Source organism: Styela clava, chromosome 13 (genome assembly GCF_964204865.1).
Source record: "Styela clava chromosome 13, kaStyClav1.hap1.2, whole genome shotgun sequence".
NCBI lineage: Eukaryota > Metazoa > Chordata > Ascidiacea > Stolidobranchia > Styelidae > Styela > Styela clava.
This window is the reverse complement of record NC_135262.1, coordinates 12692462-12710930: the sequence shown is the minus strand read 5'-3', so window position 1 is coordinate 12710930 and position 18469 is coordinate 12692462. Positions and strand designations below refer to the sequence as shown.

The 18469-nt window shown below is 34.1% G+C and overlaps 2 protein-coding genes and 1 long non-coding RNA gene across 3 annotated transcripts; all 3 read right to left on the bottom strand.

Moving 5' to 3' along the window:
- Positions 1-307: 307 nt before the first annotated feature.
- LOC144431428 (uncharacterized) lies at positions 308-2342 on the bottom strand. Its single transcript, XR_013479998.1, has 5 exons — positions 2104-2342; positions 1757-1819; positions 1341-1448; positions 847-882; positions 308-593 (listed from the first exon to the last, which is right to left on the bottom strand). It is a non-coding gene; the product is annotated as an uncharacterized LOC144431428 (long non-coding RNA).
- Positions 2343-9256: 6914 nt separating this feature from the next.
- LOC144431473 (uncharacterized) lies at positions 9257-9839 on the bottom strand. Its single transcript, XM_078119641.1, has 2 exons — positions 9680-9839; positions 9257-9609 (listed from the first exon to the last, which is right to left on the bottom strand). The coding sequence occupies exons 1-2, from the start codon at positions 9810-9812 to the stop codon at positions 9494-9496; spliced, it is 249 nt and encodes an 82-aa protein (XP_077975767.1). The 5' UTR covers positions 9813-9839; the 3' UTR covers positions 9257-9493.
- Positions 9840-10393: 554 nt separating this feature from the next.
- LOC144431382 (putative 4-coumarate--CoA ligase 1) lies at positions 10394-16577 on the bottom strand. The gene is made up of 11 exons (XM_078119455.1): positions 15836-16577; positions 15212-15422; positions 14609-14721; positions 14365-14440; positions 14160-14295; positions 13513-13678; positions 13005-13173; positions 12491-12588; positions 11969-12040; positions 11602-11754; positions 10394-10441 (listed from the first exon to the last, which is right to left on the bottom strand). The coding sequence occupies exons 1-11, from the start codon at positions 15935-15937 to the stop codon at positions 10394-10396; spliced, it is 1344 nt and encodes a 447-aa protein (XP_077975581.1). The 5' UTR covers positions 15938-16577.
- Positions 16578-18469: the final 1892 nt, after the last annotated feature.

Below are 18469 nucleotides of genomic sequence, written 5' to 3'. Positions count from 1 at the left end.
AAGCATTTAGGGGAAGCGCGAACGTTTTTAATAATGGACTATGATTAAATAGCCAGCTCGCGGTGTCGACCATATCCAATGATGTTCCTCATTCCCGCAAATAGGCTAAATAACGTAGTCCCTCGGAATTGGGCGACGACGATTGGGCACCAACTCCACTATATTTAAAACGAACTGTATTATATGCGTGAAATTTTGTCAAACCATTTTTTATTGAAAACCGCTAAAAATAACGCTGTGAGTGGCTCACCATATGCCAGAGAAAACGAGTAGCCCAACTGCAGCAAAAAATAACATGTGACCGAAATGCAGCAAATAGATGTATATATATATATATAGTTAACAAAAGGCCTGAATGACTGAAATGTACGGAAAAAATACCTACAAGGCAAGAGAGGACGGAATTTTGATATGCGTATCATACATGGAGTGCATGGAAAATTCTCGTTAAAAATGTACTAACCCTGGGTGCGTATTATCCACAGGTGCGATTCACAGAGAAATATGGTAATTAGTTGTGATCGGTACATACAATTATCGATCATTTCTTCGTCCTCCGAACAATACTGATCTTCACTTGACGAAATATCGTCCTGTAATAAATAGGAAATACAATACTGCTTCTCTGTATCGTTTTTTTTTTGTTGAAAATTTTGAATCTTTTCGGTTTCAATCAAGTATAACTACGTTAGGTAAGTACTTGAATACTAGAAATAAAAGTTTTAAACATCTTTATTTTAAAAATTCTGATTTTCTGCACTTTAACAATTATAAAATTTAAATGTAATATTGCTTATTGCATTTCTTATTACACACATACATAGAAAAAATAAATAAAAACCTTACTTGATAAACTGGATATCTGTTTTTGTTGCTTTTTTTCTAAAAATGAACGCACTTTACATCCATATCTACAACTAGCATTAGACGAAATGCACATAAATGTAACTATGTAATCACGTCAGAGTCAGATTGTTTCATTTATTTATATGTATTATTCATAATAATCAAATCTAAACATGTGAGCCACGGAACATCATAATATATCGACTCCAAACCACTTTTTTTACATGGCGTACTCTTGATTGATAAATCGGATGAATATTTTAAGGATGGTAATCTATATAATTGCCATATAATAAAGTATATTTAAACTTTATCTCTAAGCTGCGTGTAAACGGCAAAATATTTGGTTTGTGTGAAATTGTATAGGAACTTTTGTTTAAAATAAGAAGTTGCTATGGTGACTGCACTTTGAGGATATATAAACATTTTGTAGCGCAATAAATGCCAACAAATAGTATAGTATCGTCGCTCGAATAACTAAATTAAATTAATACTTTTGGACGGAATTGGTTTGAAATTGCAAGTTTTGCGGCTTCCCGGTGACTTTCAGGTACATATGACAACAATCTATCAGTCACTCTTCTAAATAAGCTATTTCCATCCTGAAAATACATTTACCTGTGCTTAATGATAAATTTATCACAGTATTTTATTAAAATCATAATAAATCTCGATTTTTGGAAAACAAATCTAATATTGGTAAAAATTTTGAATTTATTCAAAACGTTGAATTGTGTTATTCAGTATCCCACTTATTTGATTTTTCATTGACTTTTTCTTGCAGCTTAAGTTTAAAAAAGTGTAAAACCCATTTTGTGGCTTTGTACTTCCAAACGTATTTCATATACGGATGTTGCTGGCAAATGCTTATCCTAGCCAGATATATAAAATCATCATTGAATCCACAAACCTGATATGCTATGAGTGAGCTGTTCACTGCAGGCTTAGTCTTGAACCATTTGATCGCTAATTTCTGGAATTTTTTTGCTTGTAGTTAGATCTTCGACCATTTACAAAAGTTCTACAATATCTATTTATATATTCAACAATATGATTTTGCATTTTACATATATTTAATATCCATATATTACTACTATTCATTAATATATTTCGGCTTTTTCGGTCTATGAGGTTCTTTTGGGGTGCAATATGGTTCAGTAGCAAAATGTCGCTGACAGGATAACTTTGGTACATTTTTGGTACATTAGAAAAGATAATAAAGGTAAGAATCTAAAACGTTTCAATTTGTATCACTACTTTTGAAGATTGTGCTTGTTGCAGCGATTGTTTGTCTGCTTCAGTAAACTGCTCTTTGGTTTTCTACATCTTTCAAGTAAAGTTTCTTCTGAACTTTATTTTCCATCAAGATATTCATCAGTAATTCAAAACTTTTTTCATCAATAACATTGTCATTTATATTAAGTAGTTGCATCTGTTTCAAATAGAAGAATACATGTAGGGAATACATATATAGATAGCTAGTGTTTACGCACGCTTAACAACTAATTACTTTATACCCTGACTTTCGCAGTAACGAATGGAACGCAATAACGTGAAAATGTGATTTTCTTTCTGCTTCGACGGAAGCTCCAAACTTGCTATAATCCCTCGGTCAATCATGTCACGGAGAAGTTCGACACATCTACCATCACATTGATTTTCCCTGATATCCAATGACAACGGCTGTTTTGTTGTTTGAAAAAAAGATTACATTTTCATACTGCAGATGGAAATTTCATGGAATAGGATCAGTGTGAATAAATACGATTCTGAAGGGAAATTGTACACAATGAAATAATTAAACGAATATCACTACTCACCGTTGTGTCAACGTACGGGTTGCTTGAAATAGCCTGAAGTAGTCTTGCCAGATCATCCGCAGTTTCACAGCATTCTCGTACACTTACTTCCTGCAGTCGAATTCTTTTACATCAAATTAATCAGCAGATTTAACTCTGGATATTCAATACGATCCAACTTGATGACTTTGAGAAAAAACGGTTGCTTAATTTTATTCAAATCTTTTTTGATTTTTTCCAAATCTTTGGAGCTTTTAATTTCTTTTGAGACCAGTTTTTTTGTCGACATTATGAGAGCTGCAATTAATATTTCTGACCACTAAAGTTTAAACATAAATACAAAATGAAAATTAGAACTCAAACTAATGTTTCTCAAAAACGATGGATGTGCGTCCTATTTATAAAGAGTTCTAAACGCTTATCACTTAGTGGGTACATATGATTGTGATATCAATCACCTACCTCCCCCAATCCTATCCAATATAAATAACTATGTTTTTATTGTTCCTTTCGGATATTAGACCTAATTGAGAATAAGTTCGCGGCTATTATCACAAGTTGAAAAAAAAAGAGAATTTATCACCACAACCGACAAAATATGCTTTTAAACAAGAATTTTTCAAGACGTCAGCAATCAGCATTCTGTTAAATTTAGGTTTTTTTTCATGTACTTGAAGGATCTTCTGCGTGTCTATTCGACAGAATTTATAGACCATCGATTTTGAAAGACATTCATGGTTCCGCTTCTCTTTGTTTCGGACACCATGACGTGGTTGTAATGTATTCCTTGGAATCAAATTACACAAATTCTACAATGTCATCATGATGCAACGCGTAGCAATAGGAATTTTTTTTCATGTACCTGAAGGGCCTCCTGCGTGTCTATTCAACAGAATTGGTAAATCATCGATTTGAAAGGCCTTCGTAGTTCCGCTCATCTTTGTTTCGGACACCACGACGTGCTTGTAATATATTCCTTGGAATCTTTTTCTCAAGGCTGCTTGTTGTCTGTCTTACCGATCTATTATTTTAGGCTAAGACTGATAAAGCGTGGGCCCTTCAATAACGCATATCGATGCGTTTTGTTGAACATGTTTCACAACCTAAGTTAAAAAGTGAAATAACATTAATTTTGCGTTTTATTGACTGATGCGCATCTGAAGATTTTACCTAATTCTAAAATTTACATTTATGGGATGCTTAATCAATCGCAAATAGACGAAACCCCTGACGACTTGAAGCACCCAGCCACATACAGGTGCAGCATTTGGCAAAACTTATTTATAATTTTTAATATAGTCTGCAATAGTCTTTTAATATAGTCTTTTGTTTCTTCGAAATCAATAAATAATCTCATCGAATCCCTTTTGGGTGATTTACTTCATTTATTTCGACACGAAAAGACCTATGGACCGTTCTGTTATTATGTTGTTGGTGGTATCTTTTTCCTTTTTATTGTTAAAAAAAAGGTTTCTGCCTAACTAATGAACCAATTGTTTGAACTTTTGGAGCTTAAAGATTCTATTTTCCCCGCTTTGGATACTTTGTGGGATTTTATTTTTGTGTGAGATCAAAAGTACAAGGGAATGCGCCCGACTGTAACCTCGTAAACTTTTTTCGTGAGTTGCAGTCCTTCGCAAAATACCGCGAGTTAATTTGAAACGACTAGTAAATATTTAACATAAAATTCTAAACGTCTGATGGCTCAAAGCCGTTTTACTCTTTACAATCTAATTTATTTCCAGAATTAACTCTCGCGAATGCATAGTGTCAAAAAATTCGAGCAATGCTCAATTTATTTACAAATATATGTTTACACTTAAATTTAATATAAAACTCTGAAACACATCTAAGTATTCAAACAAGCAGTTGCGGACTGGACTAAAATTATCCAATATAAATGGTATTTTATAAAGCATGCATTATGCACGGGTAAAGGGAAGAATAGCTTTAAACGTATGTTCATTTTGTTGCCAATCTTTGGACGAGGCTTGTCAAATTAACAGGAATATAAATAAAATAATACAAGTATGACAAAATTATATGAGTAGCAACTATATGATAAATGTAGGCAAACTCCGAAATGAATGCAGAAAATTATACTCATCCCAGGCATATGTTATATTTAATAATAATAATGATTTGTTAATAAATAATGTTACAAAGAGAATTTGGTGATATTTTCATTTGTACTTACGGCTTATAAAAATGCAGTTTTTTCAACACCAATAAAGACAATTAGCTATTAGTCATGTTAATAATGCTTTATTGGGTAATTTTACTCTCGGGAAATTAGATTTATCGTTAGAGCTCAATGTTGTTCTCCATGTACGACATTGTTCTTTGTTTGCATGCAATAAAATAGAGATTTCGACAAAGTCCTAAATTAATACACATTCTTAAATCTACTTGAAATCACTGTATAAATTGAAACTTGATAAGATTACGTGAATTTGTAATTGAGCATACAGTAATTATGTAGTTTAGTTCGCCTATTTCATAGCTCATTATTTCAATTCTATGCGATCAATTTTTCTGAGTTTTGATTTTGGTATCATATTGACAAATCGGATACGTCCTCTCAACTGTTTGTAATCGAAAAGCTCATCTGAAATTGAACACGTCTAATATCAATTGAACACGTAGATTTAAGTAAAACTAATATACTTTTTCTCACCTTTTACCTGAGTTTGAAGTTCGTTCGCTGTTACCGATTCAAATTTTTTTATAACAAACGTTGCTAACACTCCACAAACGGGGACGGAACACCAACCACCCCAACATATTCAACACCAGGGTGACGCAATAGTACATGTTCTATTTCGACAGGTGGTACCTAAACAGACAGTATACGCATTGATTGCTACACGAATCAATTTAACCTGCGTGTAAAAAAAATCGGCCTCAACCATATTTTTACAATGTCGTAAGAATCTTCTTTTGCTAGTCAGTTATTGATGAAACATGTTTCTTATGAACGCTCAGTAAACTGTCTGATTGATGAATTCAATTAACTTATGTGTCTAGTCTAGATCAGTGGTTCCCAAACTTTTTGTAAACCCCCCTACAGTAGTTTATACAAGTTCATCGCCCCGGCACTGCGAAAAAAAATGTAAAGTCTGAAACGAATATATTACAGACCGAATAACGAGACAAATCATAGTTTATAGTATTTTTTAATGAGATGGATGAGCTTGGTGTCCAGCGAGATTTTTATAATATCTAAAATTACCCTGTTTACTGATGGAAAGGCGATTTCGTTGTTTTGATAGCAATAGTAGCACAGCTGAAAACCCCTCATCATATTAGCGGTCGGAAATGAAAGAATCTAGGGTTCTACCTCCTCAAAAACCGCCGTGTATTCTTGCCTTATAGCATTCAACTCCCTAAATTCACCCCATTTTACATTTAGGGCTCGTTAGCTTGTAGGCTCGTTAAACGAGAAGCTGTTTAATATAATTTTAAGGATATAATAAAATTTTGTCTGAACGTGCCTCACGATAAATTCTGTTACATAAAAAAATGTAATTTACTCCTCGAGCGTAGATTGTAAATACAATTAATTCATCGCCAAAACCGCCGTTTGGATGCTTCCCCGGGCAAAGACTTCCTTGTTTACTTCGTGACATTGGCCAATCAGCAAGATGCAAAAATAAACGTAACAATGCCCCCTTTTGCATCCGCTCAGACACATTTCTCACTCAGTCAGATTTTCAAGCGTGGTCGTGAAAATTACCTCATTTTGGCGATTTTGAATTATATTCGTTAGTTTTTAGTTGTTTTTCGGAAATTTAAATATAAATAAAATAAGTCAAAGATCACTTTGTCTCCCCAGAAGTTTCAGTTTATTTACAGTAGGCAAAAGTTTGGTGTAGAAATATCTTTGATAGACTAGGCTAAAATTCTTTACTGGTACTTTTAAAAAACAGATTGTTGAATGGTATGAATTAGATATTAGAATGATAGTTTGAAACAAATACCCCGTTTTACAGGCAACAACTCGCAAAACCACTCTTAAAATACGCTCCGAAAATTTTAAAATGGTAAAGTATAGGAAAAATTTTCTGATTATTTTACTTCGGCCGCCGTATTTTGCCGACCACTGGGATACGGAAACGACCGTATCTTACTGGGAAGACGAGTCCAGCAATTCTTTCGCGTGTGATAATCGCCTACGTCATTCAAACATACGAAAGCACGCAGAGTACAGTAATCAAGTGCACGATGCGCCGAACAAAAACAGGTTTCTAGAAATCGCCCCGTTCGACTTTTTCGCCCCCCTCTGTAGCGTTATTGCCCACCGGGGGGCGATATCGCCCACTTTGGAAATTACTGGTCTAGATGACTCATTTCAATATAAAACAGATACAATTACACGTCTGTAACAGTATTTGAGAAGATTCGATTTAATTTGATAAAAAATATTCTATTCAATTCTGAAATCATCAAGTTCTCGAAAATCCCCATGCCCAGTTGTGTCAGTCAAGTATTTCTGTCATTAAACAGCTTTGTCGCTTTGAGTCTAAGTACGTACTGAAGGAAAGAAACGATAAACATGCTGCTCGCCTGGAATGTGTTATGCTTGAAAGCTTCCTTCAATCGGCCAATAACATATAGCCTTTCATTCTTAACAACGCCGATATCGTCTGTACAAAGAAATCCATCCTTATTTGATTGTTTTCATCGTTGCTTCGGCATTTTTATAATATCCAACGGTCATCTAGTAAATGGCATAACTAGGAATTACTTTTGAAATATAGACTCTGTCACATTTTCTTATTTAGTTGTCACTACAAATTTATAATTCCTTTATTGTATGACTGTCACTTTGAACAAATGTATTGAGTTTCTTTTAATTCAATTTCTTTTCTTTCAAAAAGAAATAAATAGTAAATTGCCATTAAAAGTATAACATAACACATAGAATTTTAATATTCATTTATGTCAGTTCATATTGTGTACATTGCACAAAGAGATTGCCTACTTGTGGTCCCATGACCCCTATTTCTCCGTCTTGACCAGGTTTCATTTTTTCCTTTGTATTCGGATCAACAATCTGTAAAACAGCATCCAAATACCAACCAATATTTCGATTATGAAAAACTGTTACTCATTTTGTCTGTTTTCTGGTTACTAGGTACAGCTTCCTCCAGAGCATGTCCTTATTATTATTTAACTTCACACTGATAATAAAATCCTAATTTTATAACCATAATTTCTTAATTGACGCAAACAGAGCCAACTGAATCGGTGAATGAATCAGTATTGGGTCATTGCATTCACTATAAATAGCCTACGATTGGTTTGGTTAATTCATATCATTTTGAATTCAAGTTATTGTGTATGCAAATATCGGATACCAGACATGGATATGCTGTGATGGGAATGCAGAGTGAACATTAATATGTATCGCCCAAGCCACAAAAATCATGTAAGAGTCAGACGTGTGAGACTCGAAAACTGACACCCGATCCCAACTTCTGCACATGAAAAAAACACGAAACTTGAGTTTGAAAACTGGTGTCAGAATATACTAGGTTAGTTCTCAGCTTCCGTTTTCAAATTTAAATGCCACGTGATTCGGACCATGCTTCCAGTTTTCGTAACTGCTGTAACACAATTGCTTTATACATTTTGAGTTGAACCAAAATCTGCCGATTTACTATTGCTTGATTCTGATTTTTTGAATGAAAAACGTGATAGCCCTTCAGAGAGGGGGGATCCACGCAGAAATATTCACGAAATGAATCTAAAAATATCTAAATATTCGTAGCGCTATGAGGTTGGAAATATGGAAACATGACCGATCAAAGTAGTTCAGCAGCTACCAATAGTCAGCCAAACGTTTTACCCGATACGCGGTCTTGCTGTTTTAGACTGGAAAGATTCAATTTTAGTCCTTGCCATATTATCTTGATTTGTGAATCCATGTAAAATTGAATTCGCCTCATGATAGCTTTTTCATTATCAAAAATGAAGGCGCATGCATGTTCACTAAACGCTGTAAGTACTTCTAGTTAGCATGGCACAAATTTTGCTGCATTTAGTATTCCTAACTCCCACCTGACTAGGTAGGTCATCCAAACATTACGTCACTGAAACGTCCCAATCACGTATAGAGCTTGCCAAAAAAAGTTACGATCGCCCGCAATAAAAGCCAACGCCAGCAATCTCTCTCATATAGGAACTGTTCCGACGAGAAACATGAGAAATAGCTTGCTTGATTTCGGGTGATCGTCTGCGCGTTTCAGACGACAATCCGTACATTTTAAGCCTTATCTCGACACTGTGACTTTGTAGTGACGTAATTTTTGGATGACTTAGTCAGGTGCGAGTTACAAATAACATATGCAAAAATGGATATGCCAGGCCTAATAGAAGTAGCTGATAGGTAATTAGCTGATGCTTCGGTAGCTGATGTTTCGGTAATTGTGTATTGGTGGATATTTGTTGCGATCTCTAACCAAAAATAAGGTCAGTTGTGCAGCTATATTTAGAATAAGAGAAGATGACGAAGATACAGTACGCATTAAACAGTATACATATATGAGTTTGCATTGAAATCAACATTTTTAATAATGAAATTAAAATTTGACACTTTTTTCCTCGAACATACAAACAAAAATATGATTTGATTATAAAAAGTGAACAAAATGCATGCAACCTAGTTTATTAATAATATGAACAATTTTAAGTACGTGTTCGAAACTTCTTTTCAGAATACTCAGTAGTAAAGCAAAATCATACTGATAATATAAATTACGGCAATATTACAGGAAATTTCATTTTTGCATTTAGAGGTTCAAATTATTTCTTGGGGGACATTGCTTGCATTGCTATAGGTTCTCTTATTTCATCGCCCATTTCTTCAATTCGATGCGATCTATTTTGCCAAGTATAGATTTCGGAATATGATTGACAAATTGGATCCCGCCACGAAGATGTTTGTAATCGACAAGTTCATCTATAAAAATAAAATTGTACTTTTATTACAGAACATGTGGAATACAGTAAAATTTATATGTAGTCGGTACTTTTAATCAATTCATGCAGTTCATCCGTTGTGACCGATTCCATTTTTCGTACAACGAATGCTTTTGGTAACTCCCCACATGCTTCATCTGGCACACCAACCGCTGCAGCATCTTTTACACCAGGATGTTTCATAAGTACATGCTCTATTTCTGCAGGTGGAACCTGAACATGGGGAAAAAAATTAATAAAATAGTGAGAAATTGAAAGTGTCGAATCTTCTAAGTCAGGGGTTCTCAAACTTTTGGTGTTGCGGAGCCCTTGAAGAGTTGACTATCATTCACGGAGCCCCAAAATAAATGTTAAAATTGTTACTTTCCGATTAATATTCCTGAGTAAGTTAAACGTACTTTACCTAACTTAAATGCTAAACCTTTTTAATAGGGTAATACAAGTCATATATAAATGTCAATTTCAAAAATAAATTAAATATACTAAAGCTGTAAATTTGACACTTGACAAACATATTAATAAATTGGGGGGTCGAATCTTTTACTTTTTGACATTTTCGGAGGACTTGAAAGGCCACTAATAATGTGCGCGATTGCATTTTGTTACAATCGCCGATTGTTTTCGTCAGCATGGCGTGTTTTTAAACATCTTTACGTCGGTGTTTATTCTCCCTAAATCAAAAATTTCCTTCGGCATATATATACATGTATTGTTCTACAATGACGACGATAATTGCTTATTTGTTCTCGTGGGGAATTATGAGTTCAATGTGAAAAACATGTTACCGTATTATAGTCATCTGCGACGAAATGCTAAAGATAATAATTATTAAAGAGGTAAATCCGCAGCTCAAATTTCTTGATTGAAAAACGGTATTCTAAAATATTAAAACTTGAAATGGAAAATCACACTATAAGTTTAGTTTCAGCAGACTCATGTCAGATTAAAAATGCTTTTATAGGCATTGTAAATCACAAAATTTGATGTTTTGTTAGTTTTTTATTGGTTATTCATCGTAGTAACTGCGAAATTGAAACACAGTCAATTGTACGCATGGTGTAACTTTTTTCACTCTGAAACTACCAACGGAGCCGCATGCAATAAAATAAATTTCAATCATTCGTATTTTGCCCAGATCTTGTGATTTTTCAAACAGCGATCTTATCTTGCTTAAAAATAATCTCGAGTGCGAAAAAACAAATCAAGTTTGACAAATCGCAAAAATACAACTCCAATTTATTCATAGTTGGCAGTTTATCACGTATTTTATGTTATTTTAGAAAAGTATTCTTTCCTTTTAGCAATCCTAATAGTAATTTCGAATGAAACGTGAGTAAAGTTGAGCAGAAATAAATTATTACGACAAGACACTTTAAATACTCGCATCGTCATGCAATGAATATTTTACGCAACAGAAATCTCGTTATCCGTTTTTTTCCAATTGCTAAATGATGTTGCGCGGAAATTTCCGATTTCAATTTTGAACCCTTTCAAGAAACCTGACTGCGCTCCAGCTCATAAATAACGTCATTTTTAATTCCGCATCTTTACCATATTTCAAGGCTATATTATTGTCAAATTTTATCAAAGCTGTTCTTGCTTCTTTGAACAGTTACAAAATTAGCCAGTATTTTAAAAAGTAATCGAATAGCTCGCGGAGCCCTTGGGTTCCTCTCGCGGAGCCCTGGGGCTCCGTACGGAGCACTTTGAGAACCTATGTTCTAAGTAACAGTGGGTTAACAATATATTAATGATTAAACATGTCATAGTATAAAACAAGGCGAAACAATTTACACACGATCATAAATATATCTTGATATATATCGAGAAGTCATAAAATTCAACATAAGGACTAACTTAAATAACGTATTTTTTAAAAAAAAAACTATTCTGAAGAAAACCGAATTTTTTTTTTTTGAAAATCAAAACGTACATTGGCGGGTAAATATGTGATTGGAAAGTTTTTTTTTACCTGGAACGTGTTATATTTGATAACTTCCTTGAGCCGGCCTACCACAAAAAGCATTTCATTTTCAATATGTCCAATATCGCCAGTGCGAAGAAATCCGTCTTTATTTATTGCTTGTTCTGTTGCTTTCGAATTTTTATAATATCCAGCAGACATCTAGAAAAACGTATATGAGATAGTTTGGAATGATTTCTTTGATTCTCAATGTCTTTGTTAATTCTAATGATGATCGTTACGATCAAATGTTGTTAACAGTTGAATTGGAATCGCTACCTATATACATTTAGATTAAAATGTGTGAATATATCTTCTACTAATTTATTCTACAGAAAAAGTGGTAAAATAATGACGAAATAATCTCATGCCTTACATGTGTACTTTTGACCCAAATTTCGCCGTCTTCGCCAGATTTCAACTCTTTTTCCGTATTTGGATCAACAATCTGTAAAACATTTAAGAGTCAAACAAAAGAGCTCTGTTTAAATATATGGACACGAAGAGCAAAATGAACTAGTACGGGTAAGCAATCTGCTTAGATTACCGGTACCGTAGTCTTAACGACTTCCCCTGACCCCCAGATAGCAACGAACGCGAACGCAGTGTGAAATTTTTAATGTTGATGACGTCATCGCATACAAAACAAGACAGCGATGCTCAAATATATGAAAACGAAGACCAGTAGTCTACTTTACCTTGTACAATACCAGTACCGTCAAAATACTTCAAAGCGTAATAGGAAGGTAGCACAATTTCGAATTGAAAAACGAATCACATAGAGCCCAAAGGATTTTAAAATGAATAAACAAAATCTTCAAGTTTTTGTCTTACTTTATATAACGTAAATTTTATATAACTCTATTTTCGTATTACAAAAATCGTTAAATTAATTCACCATAATTTCAGAATTGACTGCAATTGAACCAGCTGAATCAATGAATTCATCTACTTTGTCATTCCAAGATACAGGAAAGCATTCAGTTTGCCCATAACCTGAAATACCAACACGTTAAAAATTAAATGAGTTAGGTACATATCTACTTGCAAAAATAAGTATGCATCGAAATTGGTGATATATGAATTGGAATTGATATATGTACATACAAGATGAAATACAAGAAGAACGAACATGATATTGCACAGGTAGTTTCAAATTAAGAATGAATGTCGCCAGTAACAGCCAGCTATTATGTCTAAAACAAACTTGTACGTTAAGCTCGGGTTCATGTTTAAAATAATATCTATTTCCAAAATATTAGTAAACGATTTTATAAAACAAATTACACAAGCTGCCAAAAGTAATAAACGATTGTTTATCGAGTTATTCCAGATACTCAATTCATTTCCTTTCAAGTTAGACTTTGTTTTCCACCTTTACTATAAAAGTTTATAAAAATTTGTCAACTAACATGGAAATACTCTAATGTTGAACCTATCGATAACTTCTTTCAATGCTGTGGGTGGAATTGATGCACCTCCAATAAATGATGATTTCCACGACGAGGTATCATACTTGTGATGCAACTCTGTCTGGGATAGTTTTAGCAAATTTGGTGGCACCAGAAGCATATGATTTGCCTTGACGACATGAATGAATATAGAGAAAAATATGATTAAATTGCAGCGAGAAATATTCTTCCTCCAACATAATGTAACCTTGGAAGCCTTGGTGTCCGACGAAGCGTTCAATGAAAACCAAATATACTGTAAAAAGATCTTAGTTGGAAAACATGCACGTATACATCCGCATCAAATACCCATCAAATGAAAACCAAATGCTTTTCGACGTTCAAATATGTTGTCATGAACTGGCACATTTGAGTCTGATTTTGAAATCGCTACAATATCATATTACTATCACCAGAGTAAATAATATAGCAAACGAATGGTATATGGTAAAAGATATTTTTCCAATACCTTGTATTTTTGTATCGCAGCCAGTGTACCGTCAACGTCAAACTTTTGATCAATGATAACACTTAACCCGCCTTGCAGTGCAACAAGTAAGTGAAAATAACCACCTCCATGATACAAAGGTCGTTCGTTGTAAAACACATCTCCGCGTTGATAGTTTAAATGGTGCCTCAAAAGAATTCAAAATGTTGAGACATATCACATCGACTTACAGTCGTGCGTCGTCATAATTCATATCAAGTTTTGAAATAGTTTTTGTAACACCAAAAATGCAGTAAATGACATATCACTCAACTAAAATATTCTTATATGCTCATAAGTTAGGAATACGTTTTCTATTCATATAAATTTTTATATACAAAATACTACAACTCGTCTGAGTTAAGGGTGCAATTATCCATATACTTATATCTAGTTTTGCGAAATGAAGCGACTAAGCAATACTTTGGCATCAATATTCTTTGCGAAGGTTTATTGGAAAATGGCTTACAACGACACATTTCAAATATAGCGAGTATGAGATAGTTTATGTATATTAATAAATATTGTATTGAAATTTCCAAACGGAATGAATTTAATTGTTATAAAGTGATTTTCCGTGCTTTGGTTTAAGCAGAATAACGATACGATATCAGAAAAGTTCTTCTTACCAAATGGCTGATATCATCGCAATCGTACCATAATGAGTGTGCATAACACATTTCGGCATTCCTGTAGTTCCACTTGAATATGGTAGGAACGCTAAATCTTTCTTTGGTGATATTTTGCAAGTCGGAACAATGTTTCCTTAAAACGTTATTGACAATCATGAAAAATTGAAATCAATATTTTTTACAATTAGAATTAATTTCTTACCTTTGTTATCTTTATTTGAGATTATAATGTCATCCCAAGTTTCGAATTCATTACTTTTTCCAATGACTATGATTTTCTAAAAAGAAAATACGAGTTTACACAGTACGCTTAAACAACCTCGATCGATATTCTAAGTCAATGAATTTGCCTCTTAACACACATAAAATAAAATAAATACATGGACAATAAAAATTATCTTGTATTTTTTTTTTATTAATATCTATAATTTAAAAATCCTGAATACCTGAACTTGATTCTCTGGGTTATTATTGAGTACTTGCTTTATAGTATCGATGCTTTTTTCAGATGCGATAACTATTTTTGGTTCGGTGATTTTGAAGATATGCTGTATTTCTCCTGCAAAACAAAAAAAAATTGTTCAAAATTAACTCGTGAAAGAACTCATATCAATGAAATGATTCTACTTTGAACAAAACCATTGTGTTCGTTTGTTCAAATATCGGTCTAAATCCAAAGCACACAAACGGAACTTTATTGCGCTTCATGGTCTCGCGCAGGTAACATCCTTTTGTCCATCAGAACGTCTACACTGTATACGATTGACAGATATCTTCAATTCGGCTTCCAACTTCGAATTTGGATATTTTTCGTTTTTTCGGTCATATAGCTTTATTCCACCACCTTACCCGAGTTATAATAAATCAGGCAGCAATCCCGAACCCGAAATATTCCGGTCCTTCTGATAGAATTGTATTTCCTTACTTATTATTTGATATCAGTGGACGCTTCCGCATAGCCTTGTTTAGAGCGAACTGCGCGAATAGCATTCTTATAATCAAATTCTCAACCTGACCATTAAATAATACAATTCAAGAAGCAGAGTTACCTTCTTTGTATGACGGATTACAAAGTGATATCGCCGCCCCACAAGATACCACACCAACCGTTGCCACTATATATTCTACACAATTCTGAGTGATCAGACACACAACATCTCCCATGCCAATCTTTTGCTTTTGAAAAAAGTTCCCACAGGATTGTATTTGTTCGTAAACTTGTCTAAAAGTAAGCTGGTTTTCTTCGTTGATGTTGTCAATCTGAATTAAAAAGGAAATATTAAAAAAATGTGTCTAAGCAATTACACACAACAAGCGGTTTTTGCCTTTTATTGCTACGTTAAATTTTTTGTGAAGCAACTTAAATGAAGTTACAACTGTCTCAGAACAGTTGATTTTTTTTGTGCAGATTCTGAGAATCGATTGATCAGAATCATGTAGAAAGTAAGCGACTTTATTGCCTCAACTGACCTATTGTGAAATTTACATATATATATATATATACTATGTATTCGGGTAATAAATCAATTTCATTGTTCAGGGTGTAGAGATGACACCTCAATTCTGCATAATTGTGGGGTTTGATCAACATTATATAAAAATTATAATATATATACAATCCGCATGCGGCACAAGTTTAGAAATATACAAGCAAATACAATTATGATACTTACCAGAGAAATATCGTCACCATATTCTTTTATACGCTCGAGAAAAAAGTCGCTCAACGATATTTCTGGAATATCAAAATTTCCATGCTTCGATCTCAAAGGCATTTTGCTTGTGATGCTTATCACTATATCCAAATGCCAATAGTTAGCAAATGAAATTTTTAAACCTTGTCAGTTCAAGATATGTTTATACAGCCCACTGTGTTTTTTTTTTGATGTAACATACTCATTACTTGCTTGCTACAAACATTGTAGGTTAGTCCACTAGATTAGTAAACAATCTTATCAAGTCAAGTTAGGCTCCGAACTTACATGTGTTTGCTATTTCTTTACTGTTTACTCAAAAACGACTGGACCAGTATTCTGCCTGAAGGGATGTGTAATCAAACATGTTTCGGTAGATGTTATTTACGGTATGGTACAAAACCTGTTTTAAATGTTTTAGATCTCCAATTTGTATACCGGGAATCATCATTCATCAAAACAGCGCTAAACAGTTCTTTTTTGTTCCAGAAAGTGAATTATAGATGAGCACGTTATTCCAAGCCATAATCTAGCTATAGGTTGCTAACTTATTGTGTTTGGAATGTTAAAAGTATTTCAGAGTCGTCCGACCTACAACAGCGTTGTAGTGTGTGTTTATCCTTGGTTCAGGCTTGGCCCATCCTTGTTGCTAGTTACAGTCCGGCGACGAGTTTGTCATTGCTTTTTTTGTGTTTGTTTTCCTTGTCGATGTAGATGACATATCATGCGTATATTTGCGCTTATATTTCTCTCGCTGCGTATAACAATGTCATGTCAGGGCTATATCATTCCCGCTGTGGGAAACACTCGACAAGAAAAGAAAGGTCAAACAAGCATATCCGATTATACCAAGTGCATTTTAGTGTCCGCATAACTTTTCACTGAAACAAAACCAAATATGGAAAAATGGCGATTACGAGTTGAGTTCGATGCCGATGAAGCTTTGAGCCGTATTTCGGTCTGACGTGGAGGGGTAAAATTACGATGACAACGATGTGTCATTATGAGATGAGGAACCGACAAAGCAAGATTCGGTTTTGAAACTCTACTGGTTTTAAAAGTATTCATAACATATGCGAATGCACATGTTTTACATGCTGTTTTCCATATTTCAGATATAGAATCGGCGGCCGACGTTCTTTCAACAAAAATGTACGAAGGTTTCGCGAAGCACGATCATTTGCGTTGAAAGTGACGTGTATCAGTAACTCGCAAAAATTGAATTGAAGATTACCGCAAGAAAGTGGAATATTGGCGATAAAAACTTCGTGTTAACTTTGTATATATTTATCTATTTTACAACAGTGTGATTTTTATGTGTACAAATTTTTTAAAGTTCCATGTATGTTCGTATGTATATTTGAGGGACCGGTTACGTATTTTAAGCGACGGTTACCAGAATACGTACAAAACAATCTTTTTAGAGATACCTAAGTCAGTGCTCCTGATATAATTTTTCGTTTTTTATGGAACCCCAATTAAAAAAAAAATTCTAACTTTGGCAATTGAATTACATTTGATTCGCTTCGGAGGAGGAGCAGGTCACCGTTGTTATTATTTCGCCTCACATAAGAAAATATGGTGCTCCCGAAGTATGCGAACCAAGATGGCGGACATCGGAACGTAACATGGGTAACAGGTTAGGGTTAGGCGATAATTTTTTTCCAATTTTTCTTATTTTAGTCCTATTATCAGTTCAAAGACTAGCCAAGAGCCTCCCGTAGTATTTATACCCAAAATTATGGCCTAACCCTAACCTAGTACACATATTACATTCCGATGTCCGCCATCTTGGTTCGCATACTTCGGGAGCCCCGAAAATATACTATTTTGCTTCATCTGTATTGACTAAATATTGAAAAGTTGGGTTTCACACTATTTATAATATATTCCAACAAAAGCTGAACAACAACTCTAGTTTCTAGTATATACTCTCTCTAGTCTCGAGCAATATCTACATACTTTGAACATTGTGTAACTATGGTGCAACAATAGCGTTTTTGTTAGTTCCATAACAATGACTAAAGTGACGCAAAAACCGAGAATATTTCTGTTTTGTCCATTAACTGCACTGTGACTAAACCTCATGTTTAACGATCTGGCCTACTTGGAGTTTGAATGCGACGCGGTGGTCTAAGAATATTTATTATGACGCATCAACATGCTGGAAGCAAGAAAGGATTTTTTCTGAAAAAAAAAAACACGAAACCCCTAGGGATCCCTATAAACTCACAGAACCCCACTGCATGTACTATGGAACCCTAGGGTCCGCGGAACCCCTGTTGAAGAGCACTGACCTAAGTGATGTTTCTAGCGTGTTTGAACAAAGAGAAATGACTATTTCAATTAAGGGTGTTAAAATAGGCTCAAATTGGTGCACTGTAAAAAATTTTGTAATTTTACAGCCATTTCTTTGTAAAAAATACGATGGTTTGGCAGTATTTTGGACGAGCAACTATTTATACGTATTTTTACATCATCGTGTTGTAATTTCACCGCTTGTACGATGTAAAATTACATATACTGTTGCATAATCATAAAACAAACATACGGTTGTTAAATATACAATGAATTATACGTAACATACAAAAACGGCTGTACTGAAAACAGCTA

What these genes read in the sequence shown, in the direction of transcription:
- LOC144431382 (XM_078119455.1), bottom strand. Translation starts at nt 15,937, where the DNA reads ATGCCTTTGAGATCGAAGCATGGAAATTTTGATATTCCAGAAATATCG. An exon ending in ATGGTGACGATATTTCTCTG is followed by an intron (nt 15,423 to 15,835) that starts GTAAGTATCATA and finishes TTTTTAATTCAG; the next exon opens with ATTGACAACATCAACGAAGA. An exon ending in ACCCAGAGAATCAAGTTCAG is followed by an intron (nt 14,441 to 14,608) that starts GTATTCAGGATT and finishes TTTTCTTTTTAG; the next exon opens with AAAATCATAGTCATTGGAAA.
- LOC144431473 (XM_078119641.1), bottom strand. Translation starts at nt 9,812, where the DNA reads ATGAAACATCCTGGTGTAAAAGATGCTGCAGCGGTTGGTGTGCCAGAT. An exon ending in ACTGCATGAATTGATTAAAA is followed by an intron (nt 9,610 to 9,679) that starts GTACCGACTACA and finishes TTATTTTTATAG; the next exon opens with ATGAACTTGTCGATTACAAA.